This window comes from Nymphaea colorata, chromosome 4, assembly GCF_008831285.2.
Source record: "Nymphaea colorata isolate Beijing-Zhang1983 chromosome 4, ASM883128v2, whole genome shotgun sequence".
Taxonomy (NCBI): Eukaryota; Viridiplantae; Streptophyta; class Magnoliopsida; order Nymphaeales; family Nymphaeaceae; genus Nymphaea; species Nymphaea colorata.
Genome location: NC_045141.1, coordinates 22744275 through 22761409, shown reverse-complemented (window position 1 = coordinate 22761409; position 17135 = coordinate 22744275). Strand labels below are relative to the sequence as shown.

Sequence of the window (17135 nt, the reverse complement as noted above, 5' to 3'; positions counted from 1 at the left end):
GCAGATGGGTCTTGATAGAAAAGAATGCAAGACCACCATTGTTGTACATCTGCATAATCAGATAAGCACCAAAGGATTTTGGGTATCAAAGAACCACAATTGCCATGTTGCCACAACAATGATGCCCAAAAATGCAACATTTGCTAAATGAATCAAGACTGTGAAACAAGTCAAGCTTCATCAACTCTATAACAGTTTCCATCAGTGTGCACATTTGTCTTATAAGCTAGTTGTCCAATGGATGGAAGGACAAAGGTCATGACTACAAACCAACAAAATGGACACGGTGAAAAACATATGTCAATGTTTAGGTGAGGTAAATACTCAATTACCAGAAGCCACGTAACTTAACAATGGACCGAGCCATTGGTACGAAATATTCCAGAGATCAGAACGTTGAAACCCTTAAATAGAACAAACAATTATTGCCGAAATATAATGTATACATTGACTGAAATAATTATTAGTCTAGGCAATGGACAATTTTAACATAATGCACGTGCATGTGTGTGTGTGTGAGAGAGAGAGAGAGAGACTGAGACAGAGAGATACCAGTTTGAATGGTCCTGACAGTGTTTCCACTGTGGTGTATGCTAAATAAAGAAGAGCACTTTTATAGAACTCAGCAAACTCTTGGCGAGATTTGTGGTACTGCGATGAAATCCAATAATAGCTTGCATAAACTGAAGGATCTATATCAGTCATGCTGTCCAAACTGCTCTTCCCTTCGTCAAGAAGTTTTTTACATTCCTTCTGATCTCCTTGTTCAAGCTTAAATGCAGCTATCTGCATCCTCACATACAAAATTGGTTCCTCTATCCTCATTTCTACATTAAATATCAAATGATCGAATTTATGTGGCCACTACACATATCAAATGAATACAACAAGCAGATAATGCATGATTATGACTTAAACATCGTTCATATCTACATTGGTCCTTGGGAAACAGTATCCCAGAACAATGTGTTGATATAAGACCAAGATCAGCTTCTCTTTTTGGAAACAAAATGGGTTTAGTTTTTTCAGCAACCTAATAAAAAATCAATATACAGCTCTGTAAATGCAGATGGTTGATATCTCCATCTAAAGAAAATCCTGGAAAAGCTATTTTGAGTTCTAAAAAATTATCATCGATATAAAACTACCATCACCATTGTTACAAGAAACCACAGTCTACAGACTCTAAATAGTGGTTGATTTCAATTCTCTGTTTCTCCAATCCTTCATGTACAGGATGAAGGTTTGTATTCTCACTCTATTAATACAGATGCAAGGAGAAAATCCAAAAAAAATTCCATATGCATGATCTAGACTAAATACTGAACTACGTCACATAAATGATAAACCAAAGTGCTTTCCAAGGCCTCACTCCTTCATCCTGCTGCAGTGAAGACAATGAAATCAAATATAATTCAAAAGAACCAGATTACAATGGAGAAAGTTCCCATGGAAGACAAAGCATTGACGAAAATCTTTTTTCTTCATGACAGCTCAAACGTATCATCGTCAGGCCCTTCCAATGACTCAAAAGCTGGGAACTTTAGAACTGGTCGAGCCATGCCAGTCTCTGGCTATGTAAACACACATTTTCAGTGTTTTTTTATTCATGAATCATTAATGATCTAATCTGACCTCAGTTTCTACAAAGCCAATTTAATAATGTGACATCACATTCACTAGAAGTAAGGTCATCAGAAATAGGAATAAAACAAGTTACCGGTGGGGCTGTGGTTCCCTGGTTTCACCAGAAAACTCACCTTAGAGAGGATGAGAGAAGTCTAGATTCATCCCACTACGACTAATTTGATAAGACCAAACAACGCCTATTCATCTAGTTAAAACCAAAAATTCTCCATACACAGGTCCTCTAACATCACGCCACTTATGCCACCCCATGAAGGTAACAAAATGGGTATGTGATGCCCACCGTCAGAATGCAATACTTGCCTAACCACATTTCCGTGTTCAAATTTATAAAGGAATGACGGAGAAGAAATTCCTGAGTGACACGCAGTCAAGGATGAAATAAATGGTATAGGAATTTGGTCAAGAAAGGACCGTGGACTGCTGAAGAAGATCAAATTTTGGTGGCTTACATCTAGAAATTTGGTCACAGAAATTGGATGGCGCTCCCTAATCAAGCTGGTAAGTTCCCCAGTTGGGTTTTTCTCTGCCAATGTGCAGATAGAATAGGGTACATATCAATAAGGGACGGTTCTTCCCTTATTGCTTCCCATAAGATGATTATAAATGTTCCCGTATAGCTTCCCATAAGATGATTATAAATGTTCCCATATGGGAAGAACCGTCCTTTATTGATATGTACCCTATTCTATCTGCACATTGGCAGAGAAAAACCCAACTGGGGAACTTACCAGCTTGATTAGGGAGCGCCATCCAATTTCTGTGACCAAATTTCTAGATGTAAGCCACCAAAATTTGATCTTCTTCAGTAGTCCACGGAAATTTCTGTGACCTCACTTTCTACAACATATTCTTGTCCAACACATTTTTCAGCTGTGCAGCGGAATCAGATTGGCACCACAAGATGCATTGCCAAAGGGAAGGTGCAGTCCATCCTCGAATATTGCCAAGAAAGAGCTTGGGGACAAGCTCAATTCAATGGGGGTGGATTTGATACAGGCCTCCCTTGGAGCTTGCCGAGAGACGAGAGCGTCGCGCGCTCTCGCCGCGCGGGCAAAGAGCCCGCAGTTGAGGGCGAGATTAGGCATTGTGAAGCTAACCTTTCTCCTGCTTTAGTTGTAACAGGTGTTTCGAATGCAAGGGAGGCTATTCCGCCTCAAGCAACAACAGTGGGTGCATTGGTTGCGATCGAGGATGTGGAGAGCGCAAAGGAGCTCGAGCGAAGTGAGGTTGTCTTCCTCACCAAACCCGAGCCACACGTAATTGAGCGTAGTTTAGAGGACCCTGCACCTCTGGATCAGCATGAAGAGAAGCCCAAGGCACAGCTCGGTGGACTAGAGGGGTTACGTCCTTGACGCGGACAGACTGTACCTGAACAAGGGAACGGCATCTGGACAAATTGGACCAGAACAGGAGATGTTCAGGAATCCAGAACAGGTTCCCTGGACTCAGCCCAAGAGACCAGATCACTGTGTTCGGGACATGAGCAGTCTGTGCCGAGACAGACATACGGTGACTGCACATACTGGACAGGAACAGAAAGCGTCCAGATGTCTAGAACAGTTTGAGGACAGACAGGTAGCACAGTCACACTCAGGCCAACAGAGGACGTTAAGGAGTTCTGGACAGTTTCAGGAAGAAAGACCGAGACGGACAGAGAGAAGGCCACCTAGACCGGTTCTAGGTGAAGTGGGTTTGGACCCAGGTGGGACTACGCGGCGGCAGCCTAGACCGAGGAGTTGGCTTGGTTTAAGTCTAATAAAGTTAACTGAATCGGTCAAACCGAGTCTATGTACAGTTTATTATGCTTTGTCTCATGTGTGTTTTTCTGGTTGTCTCGAGACGAGACGTTTAGAACCGGTTCACTCAGCCTATTAAGCTTTGAGATGAACAGTAACCCTATCTTTTTGCAAAGCTAAAGAAAGTTTGAGTTTCTTTTCTCCTGCGGGAGACTTGTCACCTGGTTACCTGGCGGCTTCTTGGAGTCACCTGAAAACTCCCGGAAGTGCCATTTCTGTGAGCCTAGTGCTGTATTTGGGATAGACGTTGAACTTTATAATCAAGCAACCAGAGGTATGGCGCCGATGGCCATTACCGGAAGCTCCCTGAGTTTTCTTCTCCATTGATCGTTTGAAACCGGGGCTCTGCAGGCTCTTCGACCACCAAAGAGCTGAGAGGTAGATTCAGCGTTTGGAGAAGCAGCGGACATGCGCGATACTGATTACGGTGTCGTCTTCCCTGCTGCAAATCGACAACCGGAGTCTCAAATCCAGGTTAGTGTCATCGATCTCCACGATACTTGCTAGTTTGAGCGTTGCCGATCGAACTGCGCCATCACTGTGACGCCCTCAACGATTTCCACAAGTTGGATCTAACGTTGTTGGTAGATGGGGTGAAACCGAATCGAAGGATTGTAGGATCATTCGGCGTAGACCTGCTGATGAAGAACTGATTACGGTTATCCATTGGATTTAGTGGTGACTTGCCGATTACGAATCGATCACCATTTTCTGCTGCAAGGGAGTTGATCTATGTATTCTTACTTGCAACAAGGGATCATGGAGAAATCAAAAGGAAATAGAACGAATCCCACCCCATTGAACTACACCATGTTCAGTTCCCTTGTTTTGCCAACCAGTCCCTGATCAATCATAAATCTGAAGCAAACAGGACCTGCTTCTGGCAAAAAAAAAAAGGGATCATCTTCCCAGCATCCCCACGGTCAATCTGAGCTTAACCTGTGCTAAATCTGTGCCCAAACCAGAGAGAAATCAACTGATAAACAGCATGTTGTTCGGACCTTTGTTATGCTGCCTACCTTTGTCTGATCAGAGGCAAATCTGAAGAAATCTGGAGCTCCTTTCGACAATCGAAAACTTAGGTCACCTTCCCAACATCCCTACGGAGCTTTTGAACTTGATTTGAGTAAAATTCGGTCAGTATCGAGGGAAATATCCTCATCGGAAGGATTCAGGTGGAAATCAGCGGTGATTTCCTGCATTCTCAGGCAGAACAGCGGCAGTGATCCCAAGTTCATCAGAAATTGGGGAAAACTTCATAAATGGTGATTTGACTTTCTTATGGTTGATTTTCTATGATGTTTTTGCTTCATTTCTGTTGATTAATCTGTGGAAACATGCTTTGATTGGCTGGAAATGATCTGAGATCAAGCGGCGGTTGTTTTCCTGCATTGGCCCTATTTTTGCTTGGCCTGAACCTGCAACCTGTTGGAGGAGAAATGCTTCAACGACTTTACCTTAGAAAGCTGATTTTGATCTGGTCTTTATATCTATATAAGAATGTGTTCAATCCGCCTAGTTCCTCGTCATTTGTTAAAAATACAAAGGATGATCTGCTTTTGCATTTTGGCTTTTGCTGTTAAAAAGTGTATTGTCAGCATCAATTTTTGAACGGTGTAAACTGTTGATTTTCAGCCACGTCAATGTGGAACAAAAGCCGCAGCAGAAAAATCGAAGATCTATGTGAGTGGGCTTCATAAAACATTTCAATGAGCGAAACAATGTTGTTTTTTCTAATTTTAATACGAAAGTGTGGCTTTTCAAAATTTTGTAAACAATTGATGATGCCAATAGTTGCTGCTGGTTTTTTTTTTTTTAAAAAAAACAAGATAGCCTCAAGGGGGCTTGGGCTGCTTGGCAGACCTGCTCGGTCGCTAATAAATAGTTGGTTACTGGTTGGAGTGGCATGAGCATCAACTTCTTTATATTGGAGTGGAATGAGCATCAACCTCTTTGTGTTAATAAATGCGACACATGGATTAGGGATCCCATATCAAGCCCAGACCTCAGCCCCGAATGGTGGTGACAAAGCTGGGAGAAGACTTTACTCTTGACCATATCTACTTTTTCAGATATTCACATGTTCAGATTCAGATCCCGAATGCATAACAATCAGCTTTAGAATTGAATTATATCTAAAACAGCATTAAAATCAAATTGGCCAGACCATATATGCAATGAATTGATTGGCTCAAGTATCCATCCAATCGATAAGGAATGAGCAAAAATATTAATATACAAACTGAAAAACTTAAAAGAGAAAAACACGTAAGCAAAACAATTGAAGTTCTTGTGTCTCACGCTTCTTTATCGGACGTGAAAGAATCGTAGAACGGTTTCCACCGTCAATTCCTGAAGTTCGGCTGAGCTCCACGGAGAAGGATTGAGTGGATGATTTCATCGGCTGCCAACTTTTGGTTCTAATTCTATACTGATCAGTCCCTATTTTTTTTCTTAATATTTCTATCTTCAATTGTTTGATAAGGACCAATTTCTATCATTTTCTAAAATACAACTACAGCAGATTCAAATAGTGGAAGTAATACTTTTCCCGACGACAAAAGAAGGCGGAAATTAAGTAGATATATGGTTGGTTCAAAATTTTCCAAAATTGCTTAAAGTTAAAGGTATGAGCATGAAAGGAAAATCTTCGAGAGGGATCTTGGCTGCTACTCAAATCTGTCTTTTGGAGCATGTCTGCATATATATCCAAGGGTGCTACAATCCAAATTTTGCACTGATCGAAGCTACGGTTGATTTTTAGCGGATTTTTGAGTACTTGTGAAGCCTGAGAAGACATAACCCAGACCAGCGAGAGGGATCTTGGCTGCTACTCAAATCTGTCTTTTAATTTGGGTTTTCACCCAAGTGACAATCTCCATCCTCTCAAGTTGATTTATGTTCTTGATATGTCCTTGATGCTTTGTTGTCATTGAATCATGATCTAAGCGTGAGGAGACAAAGGAGAAGTTAAGGGCAGCAGCGCGCGTGCTTCAGCATTATTCGAAGCTTGCTCCAGCCCAATTCCATCTACTCCTGGGGTTAAATCCCAATCCGGTGATGCTTCTCCTCATAAATCCTCAAGAGGACGCCCAAAAGACCATATCAAAATCAGCTCTCTAAGGTCAAGTCGTTGAAGCTTTTCTCCTCCAACAGGTCGCAGGTTCAAGCCAAGCAAAAACAAGGTCAATGCAGGAAAACGACCGCCGCTTGATCTCATATCATTTCCAGCCAATCAAAGCATGTTTCCACGGATTAATCAACAGCAATGAAGCAAAAACATCATGGAAAATCAACCATAAGAAAGTCATATCACTGTCCATGAAGTTTTCCTCAATTTTTGATGAATTTGGGGTCGCTGCCGTCGTTCTGGCAGAGAATGCAGGAAATCACCGCTGATTTCTGCCTGAATTCTCCTGATGAGGATATCTCCCTTGATACTGATCGGATTTTCTCAAATCAAGTTCAGAAGCTCCGCAGGGATGTTGGGAAGGTGTTCCAAGTGTCCGTTTGTCGAAAGGAACTCCAGATTTCTTCAGATTTGCCTCTGATCAGACAAAGGTAGGCGGCAGAACAATGGTCCAAACAGCATACTGTTCATCGATCGATTTCTCTCTCGTTTGGGCACGGATTTAGCACGTTAAGCTCAGATTGACCGTGGGGATGCTAGGAAGATGATGCCATTTTTTCTTTGCCAGAAGCAGGTCCTGTTTGCTTCAGATTTACAATTGATTAGAGACTGGTTGGCAAAACAGGGGAACCAAACATGGAGTAGTTCAATGAGACGGGATTCGTTCGATTTCCTTCTGATTTCTCCATGATCCCTCGTTGCAAGTAAGAATACAAAGATCAACTCCCATGTAACAGTAAATGGTGATCGATTCACAATCGGCAGGTCACCACTCGATCCAATGGAGAATCGTAATTAGTTCTTCACTATCACCAGCAGGTCTATGCCGAATGATCCTACAATCCTGTGATTCGGAAGGTTTCACCCGATCTACCAACAACGTTAGATCCAACTGGTGGAAATCGTTGAGGGCGTCAGCAGTGATGGCGCAGTCTGATTGGGACACAACGCTCAAACTAGCTAGTATTGTGGAGATCGATGACACTAACATGGATTTGAGCCTCTGGTTGTCGATTTGCAGCAGGGAAGACGACACAGTATCATGCACGTCCGCTGAAATCTGCCTCTTAGCTCTCCCATGGTCGAAGAGCTCCCACAGCCCCTGTTTCAAATGATCAATGGAGAAGAAAACGCAGGGAGCTTCCGGTAATTGCCACCGCCACCATTCCTCTGGTTGCTCGACTATAAAGCTCAACGTCTATCCCAAATCGGGCACTAGGTTCACGGAAATGTCACTTCCGGAGAGTTTTCAAGTGACTCCAAGAAGCAGCCAGGTAACCAGGTGACAAGTCTCCCTCGGGAGAAAAGAAACTCAAACTTTCATTAGCTGGCATTTGTTGCTTTCACTTGGAAGATTTTCCTTTCATGCTCATACCTTTAACTTTAAGCAATTTTGGAAAATTTTGAACCAACCATATATCTACTTAATTTCCGCCTTCTTTTGTCGTCGGGAAAAGTATTACTTCCACTATTTGAATCTGCTGTAGTTGTATTTTAGAAAATGATAGAAATTGGTCCTTATCAAACAATTGAAGATAGAAATATTAAGAAAAAAAATAGGGACTGATCAGTATAGAATTAGAACCAAAAGTTGGCAGCCGATGAAATCATCCACTCAATCCTTCTCCGTGGAGCTCAGCCGAACTTCAGGAATTGACGGTGGAAACCGTTCTACGATTCTTTCACGTCCGATAAAGAAGCGTGAGACACAAGAACTTCAATTATTTTGCTTACGTGTTTTTCTCTTTTAAGTTTTTCAGTTTGTATATTAATATTTTTGCTCATTCCTTATCGATTGGATGGATACTTGAACCAATCAATTCATTGCATAGATGGTCTGGCCAATTTGATTTTAATGCTGTTTTAAATATAATTCAATTCTAAAGCTGATTGTTATCAGGAAAGAGGGTATGATTTTTCTTCATCCGCATTCGGGATCTGAATCTGAACATGTGAATATCTGAAAAAGTAGATATGGTCAAGAGTAAAGTCTTCTCCCAGCTTTGTCACCACGGCTGAGGTCTGGGCTTGATATGGGATCCCTAATCCATGTGTCAAATTTATTAACACAAAGAGGTTGATGCTCATTCCACTCCAATATAAAGAAGTTGATGCTCATGCCACTCCAACCAGTAACCAACTATTTATTAGCGACCGAGCAGGTCTGCCAAGCAGCCCAAGCCCCTTGAGGCTATCTTGTTTTTTTTTAAAAAAAAAAAACCAGCAGCAACTATTGGCATCATCAATTGTTTACAAAATTTTAGAAATTTTGAAAAGCCACACTTTCATATTAAAATTAGAAAAAACAACATTGTTTCGCTCATTGAAAAGTTTTATGAAGCCCACTCACATAGATCTTCGATTTTTCCGCTGCGGCTTTTGTTCCACATTGACGTTGCTGAAAATCAACAGTTTACACCGTTCAAAAATTGATGCTGAGTGCTGACAATACACTTTTTAACAGCAAAAGCCAAAACGCAAAAGCAGATCATCCTTTTTATTTTTAACAAAAGACGAGGAACTAGGCGGATTGAACACATTCTTATATAGATATATCGAGGAGTTGAAGTCCTCTATCCAGAAATACATTGAGCTGCATGTGTGAGAGGTTTGAGCAACCAGAGTAAGGTCGGAAGAACTATAAAAATCCACATCTTATAAGGTATACAAGAAAGATGAATGACCAATATGATTTCTTATGGATCTCACACCTAAGAGTCTTGTACGTACCAAATGATGGGTAGTACAAGAGATAGAGTTAGGTGGTGTGTAGTAACCACGTCTTCAGTTCGAGCCATGGTGGTGGTATTGATGAGTGTTGATTTTGGGATTACTCAATTGGAGACCTCATGGATGAGGTATAGTTGATTATCATCCTGATCCCAGTTCTACAGACGGAGAATTGAAACTGATTATGAACTTAACGAGTCAGTGATTCATTTTTGAAGTTCAATATCCAACTGCGATTCGATTAAAATATAAGCAAATTAACGATAAATGTCGGATCATATGCGTTTTTTATCCAATTCATTTTATCGGGTAGAGTTTAAATCCGATTCGGAATCAATTCTATTACATTAGAATATTCTGATAAAGTAAGTTTCAGTAAAAGACTGGGATCGAATCCAAGTTCAGGTGTTTTACATCCTTTCCCGCAACAGCTAAAAACATTGGAGGTGGAACAAGAATCAGGTTGAACACAAGAAAAACTCTGATGAAATTTTCTGTTTATGGTTGGGGTGGGGCAGAAGTATGCATAGGTTGGTGATAAAGCCAAGACTGAAGGAGGTGTCCTCGGATTAAAATACATAATCAACCATGGAATTGTTAACATCTCATTCTTCTTAGTGTAGCTCCACTGAACCCAAAAGGCAATAGGGAGAAGGTGACAGACCATGCTTGAAACTTTTAAATGATTCCACCATTTATGCTGCCATTAAAGCAGTGCTCCCGTTTCATGCCAATAGATGTGATGAACCGTAGGAGAGTCAACTTCTTTAGTTCATAATAAAACACAAATCTTTTGCATCATGTGCAGGTATATATTTGAAATGAGTTTTTCACTTTCATTTTCTAGATCATGTATTTCTATCATGGGACTAATCAGCTTTCCTTAAGGAGGAAATCTGTCCATTGTAGCGTGCATTTTTAACAGCGATCGTATCTTGACAAAGAATGGTCTATCATCCGATTATGTTGTCGAGTCCACTAATTGCAAGATCAATGTCGTGTTTGTTGTTTATATTGTTCTTAGGTGAAGAAAATGTCGTATTTTGACAAATTATAATGCAAATTGTGGGTAACTTTTCTTGGATTCTAGATTTGATTATTCACACCTGCATACCATTCGTCACGGGAAGCAAAAGTTGAAATCTGGATATGCAGGAGGATGCTCCTGAAGATGATAAATGACCTTGCTGGTTCTGGTCACATTTAGTCAGTAAGGATCATATACCATGATTCCAGCAACATTTTGGAATATCAAACACATTAGACCATGGGATGTAGGATTCACAATAATTTTATTTACACAAAATAATTGTAAACATAAAATATTTAACATTAAATAATAATATTTACAATAATAGGTGTGAAATATAGTTAGACTTGAAATACAATATAACATGATTTGTGGGGGAAGCATGGTCAAATATGCTAAAGAATACATGGTCCTACATGTAATTTTAACATCTCCCTTCTGCCCGAAAAAAAACATACTGAACAAATAGTTTCAGCATGCACATCCATTTCAAACATGCTGTGTTACTATGAACGAATGGTATATAATAGAAGATCCTGCTGACTGCCTGCCTCAAACCATGTGTCCATAGACAAACTGTCCAGACGAACAAACAAGCCCTGAATAGATGAAATGCCTATATGGTCGATTTTGAGATCCTTAGATTGTGTGAACTAAGAACGCCAAAGTGTCATAACCAATCTAGTGAAAGTTGGCCATGAGTTACAAAACCTCTTTTGGAACTCTACTAAGACATGGTTCTTCGTGAGGTTCAAGGGGCTTGTATTTACGGCCTTACATTGTCGTGGACAATATCGTCATAAGCAAAAGAAGTATTGTAAAGGAAGACGAAGAACAACAAACAATAAGAGTCAGACACACAATAATACAGGAGTAAGTGAATGTTCCTCTTCCTGCAGGATCCCCTCTGTTTATCTTTTCTAAAGATTGTATACAACAATAGCTCCTACCGCTTTATAATCAATTCAATTGGATCTCTGAATCAGTCTATTCGGCATGTGATGGTTCCAATCTCATGGGAAATTTTCTTAGAAAGACTTTGTTTACATCGTTTATGTGAAACCCACCAATAAACCCAGCACCCCTATAGATAGTTCTTAGATAAACCCAGCTGCCAACCATTGGAGGAACTGTCAAACCCATGAGTTCATGAACTCAGTTTCTAAAATACATTTGCAAAACCATGACTATTGGTTCACAAAGTAAATTTCCAAATGACAAATATTACAACAAACAGAAAGCAACCAAGAAGCATCAAAAGCAAGACCAATGCGAACATGAACCATAGCCACTAGTAAAAACATAAATGACAGTGCATAAGGTGATGCCCTACAATAATAAATAAAAACAAGGAGAGAAGACCTCAAGTTACACTCTCCAAAGTGGACCAGCCCAAAGATGAATGAAGGCTACTCTGTAAATGGATTCTTTTCATGTAGGTGAAAAGGGTATCACTGTATCAGCTCAAATCATGATGAGTGACATCCAGAATAAACCAAGCGCCCACAAAGGCTTCAATGACCATGTCAACCTCAATGCTCCATTCCCCTGCTTATTATCTGAACCTGTATCAACCATATTTCAACAGACCCAATTAGAATGGCACCAGCAAATGGTAAAAACATCTTTCTTAACAGCACTTAGCAAATTCAGTCAAGCCAAGAACACTCATCTCCCTGGCTTTCTCACTAGAACTGCAAAGCCTAAGCACTTCTAACTAGATCAGGCAGATTGCAGGTTCAAGTTTTTCTCCACAACTAAGACCGGCGACTTGTATGCATGAAACTCAAAGCCATGTCAGAGACCTCAGTTCAAACTTCAAATTAAAATTAGTTAGACATACAGTCAATTTTTCAATGAGTTTTAAAATTTGGTTTATTTGTTTGGGTGATAACCCTGGTGTTGCATGAATAGCTTGAGGGGGAGAACTCACGTGATCATTGTTCCATTAATTAAGAGTTTGAAAGGAACTAATGGCTGGACAGGATTCACCACCAACTCTGCCCATAGAATTAAAGCCTTTATTGAATGTTTTTGCTGTCTTTCGCTCCACACCATTGCTGACATACAGTACCTGTTTTTTATTGAACATTCCGAGTTGTTGAGGAGAAAATGGTCCAGCCACCTCCATTAAAGAGAACGAGTCCAAAACAAACCTATTACGTTATGGGAAATTCTCAGACTTAGATTGCAAGAACTCTCTTCCCCTCTCCTATTTGTAACAAATCTCAAGTAAAGAAGAAAAAAAAAGCTTGTCCATCATGTTTCATAGTTTCCACTCAAAATTCAGGCAGAGAGAGAGAGAGAGAGAGCTTGAAGTTGCATTTGGTGCCAGCACCAGCGGAGTCAGAATTTTTTATTTGGTGCCAACACCGACAAATCCAACATTTTTTTCAGTGCCAAACTAAACCTCAACTTAAAAAATAGAATATGCAACTAAAAATTTTAAATTTTTGAAATGTAATTTTTTTTTAATTATTTGAGTGACTGAGTTCCTCCGCCACTGGGTGGTAAGGAAGATGACGGAGAGGAGGCAGGTACCATTGACAAAAGAGAACAGCAGATATTGAGAGAGAGAGAGAGCTGATAAAATGGGAATATATAACAAAATTTTGGGACAAGATATCCCCTAAATACAAAAACAAACCGCAAAAACAAGAGCAAAAGATGAAATATAAATACATTGCACAGAAGAAAAAGAGAGGCAAGAAGAGAGAAGAAAGACGAGGCGACAAAGTCACGTAGCCGCAGACGTACAGCAGTGCCTCAATTTAATAGCAAACTGGACATCCCCTTGCACAAGACAGGCCACAAAATCTGACGAAGAGAAGGCACCCCTGAAGACTCTGTTGTTGTGCTCTTCTCAAATGCGCCACCAAGCTGAAATGAGCCACGGCCTCCGACCCCAAGAAGCAGACAGGTGGGGGGAATGACAAAAGAGAAAAAGAAGACGAATGGATGGTGGGTTTGGAAGGTTACGAACAATGGAAGGTTAGGTAGAAGTAAGGACACTAGAAAAGAAAAGACAAGAAGTAAAAAGGTGGACCCTAGACTCAGTCGTGACAAGACAGAGGGGACACTGGTTAGCCAAATTGATGCCAAGACGTTGTAGGTGGTCAAATGTATTGATATGGCCAGTAAGAAGAAGCCAGACAAAAGCAATGGCACGAGGTGAGGGGCCAGGGGACCAAAGGGAACGGGGAGGGAACGACGCAACAAAATGACCAAATGAGGCCAGGTAGCAGGAGGAAAAAGTGAACTCACGGGTAGGTGAAAGAGGCCAGGATGGGGGTGCGGACGATGAGAGGTCGGCAAGGCGGAGGAAAAGAGAAAGGACAGAAAGCATGTCACACGAAAAGTGAGAGATAAAACTATTCCAAACACTAAGGAAAGGCAAGTCGAATTTAGAACTAATAAAGTGGGTGATGGGAGAATGCTCAATTGCCAGACGCCACCACCAAGAACACAAAGAAGACTCGCATGCCCAACTAAGGTTGGTAACCCCAACACTCCCAAGAAGACGCGGAAAAGCAACCACATCCCAAAACGTAAGGCGATTCGAAGACCGATCATCATTTCAAATGAACTTACGAATAAAACTTACTCAAAACCACCACAGAAGGCCGAAAGACGGCCAGAGCATGGAAAGGGACAGACGCTAGACAGTGCTTAGCCAAAGTAATACAGTTTAAGAAAGAAAGCAATTTTTCGTGCGATAAGTAAACTTCTGCTATTCCAAAATACGGATGCAGGAGGGAGAGAATCTTCATCATTCGGGTTTGGACTTTTGACACCATACCGGACTTGCGACGGCTGGGGTCGCCAGAGACGCCGCACAGCCTGGGGACCTCGAGAGCCCGAGTAACGTTGATATTGAGGCTCTGGAAGATGCTGGAACTGTTATAGACGTCGCAGAGGCACTTCAAATCGTTCTTGACAGCGTCGGCGAGGGCGCTGCAGCATTCTTTCCCCGGCTTAATCGACGTGTTGCTGATGGGATCCGCACAAGATACCAGCTTCGAAGGACAGTCCAGCTGTGCCTGCACGCCGACCCCTCTTCTGTGGGATCCCGTCATCGTCGCCACCACCAGCACCATCGTCATCACCACCATGGCTCTTCCTCCTGCTCCCGCCTCCATTGCCCCTCCTCCTGATCCTTACCGCCTTTCTTCTTCTCTCTCTGAAAAGAAAAACAAGAAGAGGAGCACCTCTCTTCTTGCCAACTGAACCGATATGCGTATTGGTGAGGGGAAGATGGATGGGGCTCCACAGAATCCTCCCTGGATTATATACTGGTGGCTCTTGGTGTCCCGTGAGACCTCATTTTCTGCAACCATGGTGAATGATTGCCATTCGAGCGACTCGCAAAGCGTCCGTCGGTATTTTAACTCGAACCCTCTGTAGAAAAGACGCATCATGGGCCATGGCTTTCTGTAAATGAGGAAACAGCCTTGCATCTGTAGAGAGATTCTTCGAGCCGAAACCAAAGATAAAAGTTGAAAATTTGGAGGAAATGTGTATGTATGCGTGTGCGTTCCGGCTGCGAAATTAGTCAAAATTGATCCGGCCTTGCGTTCGAAGCCTGGGAAGAAAGAGACCCGTTTGGGTTGTCTTCTACTGGCCAAAAATCCATGGCTGGTTTTGAAAACTTCATAGTACCGAATGGCGAATAGCCTTTCAATTCTGCAGGAAACTTAGGTGCCAAATTTGAAATTATCTTCCTTCAATCTTCTCTTTTTCTCCAAAACCATTTTTTGAGGCTTTTATTTTGAACCATGCAGAAAGATTAGACGCATTCCCGTGTTCCTTTTTTCTGGAAAAGTTTGATTTGGAATTACCTTTACTTTTGATAACATGCGAGAACCCCCACCTGTCCATTGTCATCTTTCGTGGCCTAGGAACTCCTTTTCCAAACTTGTGAGTCGAACAGGAAGAGTATTGGTACTTGCATCTGAGCTCCATGTAACAAGGAGATTCGTGGAAATCAGCAGAACAATATTAAAACGGGACATTCTTGTTCTCTTGTGGTTTTTATCATGCTGGGAGATACTTGCAGACAGATTGTATCGGATATTTCTGAATTAACTATGTCTTACTGTTTGGCAATCATAATTGTTCTGTGGACAAAGAAACTGGTAGTTTATTTAGATGTCAATCTTATAATCGTTAAGGATCGTCCACAATAAAGAGAGGAACAACATCACAAAATGTTTCTGAATATTCCGTTAGCAACAGTAATATATTGTGATTATCTGATAATATACCCAAAACATTGAACAAGATTCATGGGACACTCCTGCCTCATTTTCTAACACAAATTCATAACTGTTACCGAACAGCTTCTGAGAGGTCGTTTGGTATTAGGGATCATCTATAAATGTCTTGTGAATATGTTCCAAAGATTTGAAAGATTGATGGAGTCTTATAATGTCGAACAACCCATAACTTTCAAAGTGTATTTTAGATGGTTTTAGCCTCCTTTTCACTTAGTGGGTTTTGCTCGATTGCTGCGACTTTAAAGGCCGGAGATCAGACCATCCTTTTCATGAATGTCAATCGTGATTCTGGTTTCTTGAAAAAGTTACTTACATGATGATTTTCCTTTGTGGTGCAGTTGGGAGTCGAGCTAAGCCGGCTACATTCAGCTCAAAGCCTTTCTTGTGCTTGCACATTCAACATGCTTAGTGGAACTCAAACAATCTAAGTCTTGCCGTTAAGATGCATATGTATTGCACCCATGAAAAATTGAACTACCAGCTAATAAGAAGGCCCATAACTCATTAATAGCTAAGTATAGAGGGGTGCTAAAATATGTAAATTTTTTAATGACGAGGTGCGGCCTGGTGCCTCTTGGCTGACGTGACTCCGCCGCCATGGATGGCGAGACTTTTCCGTATATTGATGACTGTAAACAAGGAAAGTTTTCAACTAAAGCGATCGGGAAGAGGACAGAAAAATGAAGAGACTGGACCAACCTGGTAATGTTGTCCAAACACGGGAGGAGCCAGGGGCTTTGCCTCGTTCAAAACTTTTTTTTTTCTAAAATTTATATGTAAATTTTAAAATTTTTATTTATCTTATATAAAAATTAAAAAATATTAAAACTATAATTTGACCATCCTCATGAAAAATCTCTATCTCTACCCCTACGTCCAAAATAGCCTGATACAAAAAAATTCTATTTTTATCCTTGACCTTTTCTTTTTTTGTTCGGACCGTCGATATTTATTTTGATTTTCCATCAGCCTCTTGTCCTTTTCTTTTGTCGATCTCCAGACTAAAAGAAAGAGAATTATCTCTGGTGCAATTGCGCATTGGATGCTTGGAGATTTCCACTATTGACTGACATGAAAATGACCATCGAGTGATTCAAAGGAGCATGCTTTTCTTAAACTTCAGAAAGAATTAAAAAGGCAAGATAGCGATTCGAATTTTTTAAACATGAGTTGGGATATGCATTACACGAAGAAAAACTTGGGTGTTAGAGCATTTTACGTAAAATGCCTTAACAACTAACAAGTTGATACACAAAATGCAGTTAAATGAACACTTTTTTTTTTTATGTTGAGGCCCTTTTTGAGAAAAAAAATCGATTGCGCTTCATCCCAATCATCTTATCATTGGAAAAATCATCCTTGTTTCTGCTTAAGCATCTAAAATATACAGTGATCAAGCATCCTCCAAAATACTTTATATGCAAATACACTTATATACAAATATCATTTGCAATAACCGATTTGTCAATCATTATAAGCTAAATCATATGAGTGCTTTAATAAAATTCATGTGCCAGTGTTGT

The 17135-nt window shown here is 40.8% G+C and overlaps 1 protein-coding gene across 1 annotated transcript in view; it reads right to left on the bottom strand.

Annotated features, from left to right (window-relative positions):
- Positions 1-14898, bottom strand: part of LOC116253530 (non-specific lipid transfer protein GPI-anchored 7-like) — a 31082-nt gene extending 16184 nt beyond the window's left edge. The window contains exons 1-2 of the mRNA XM_031628377.2: positions 14136-14898; positions 11699-11901 (exon numbers count right to left, since the gene is read on the bottom strand). Of these exons, the coding sequence (XP_031484237.1) occupies positions 11801-11901; positions 14136-14475 (441 nt within the window). The 5' untranslated portion in view covers positions 14476-14898 and the 3' untranslated portion in view covers positions 11699-11800. The remainder of the gene's footprint in view (positions 1-11698; positions 11902-14135) is intronic.
- Between the last annotated feature and the right edge of the window lie 2237 nt (positions 14899-17135).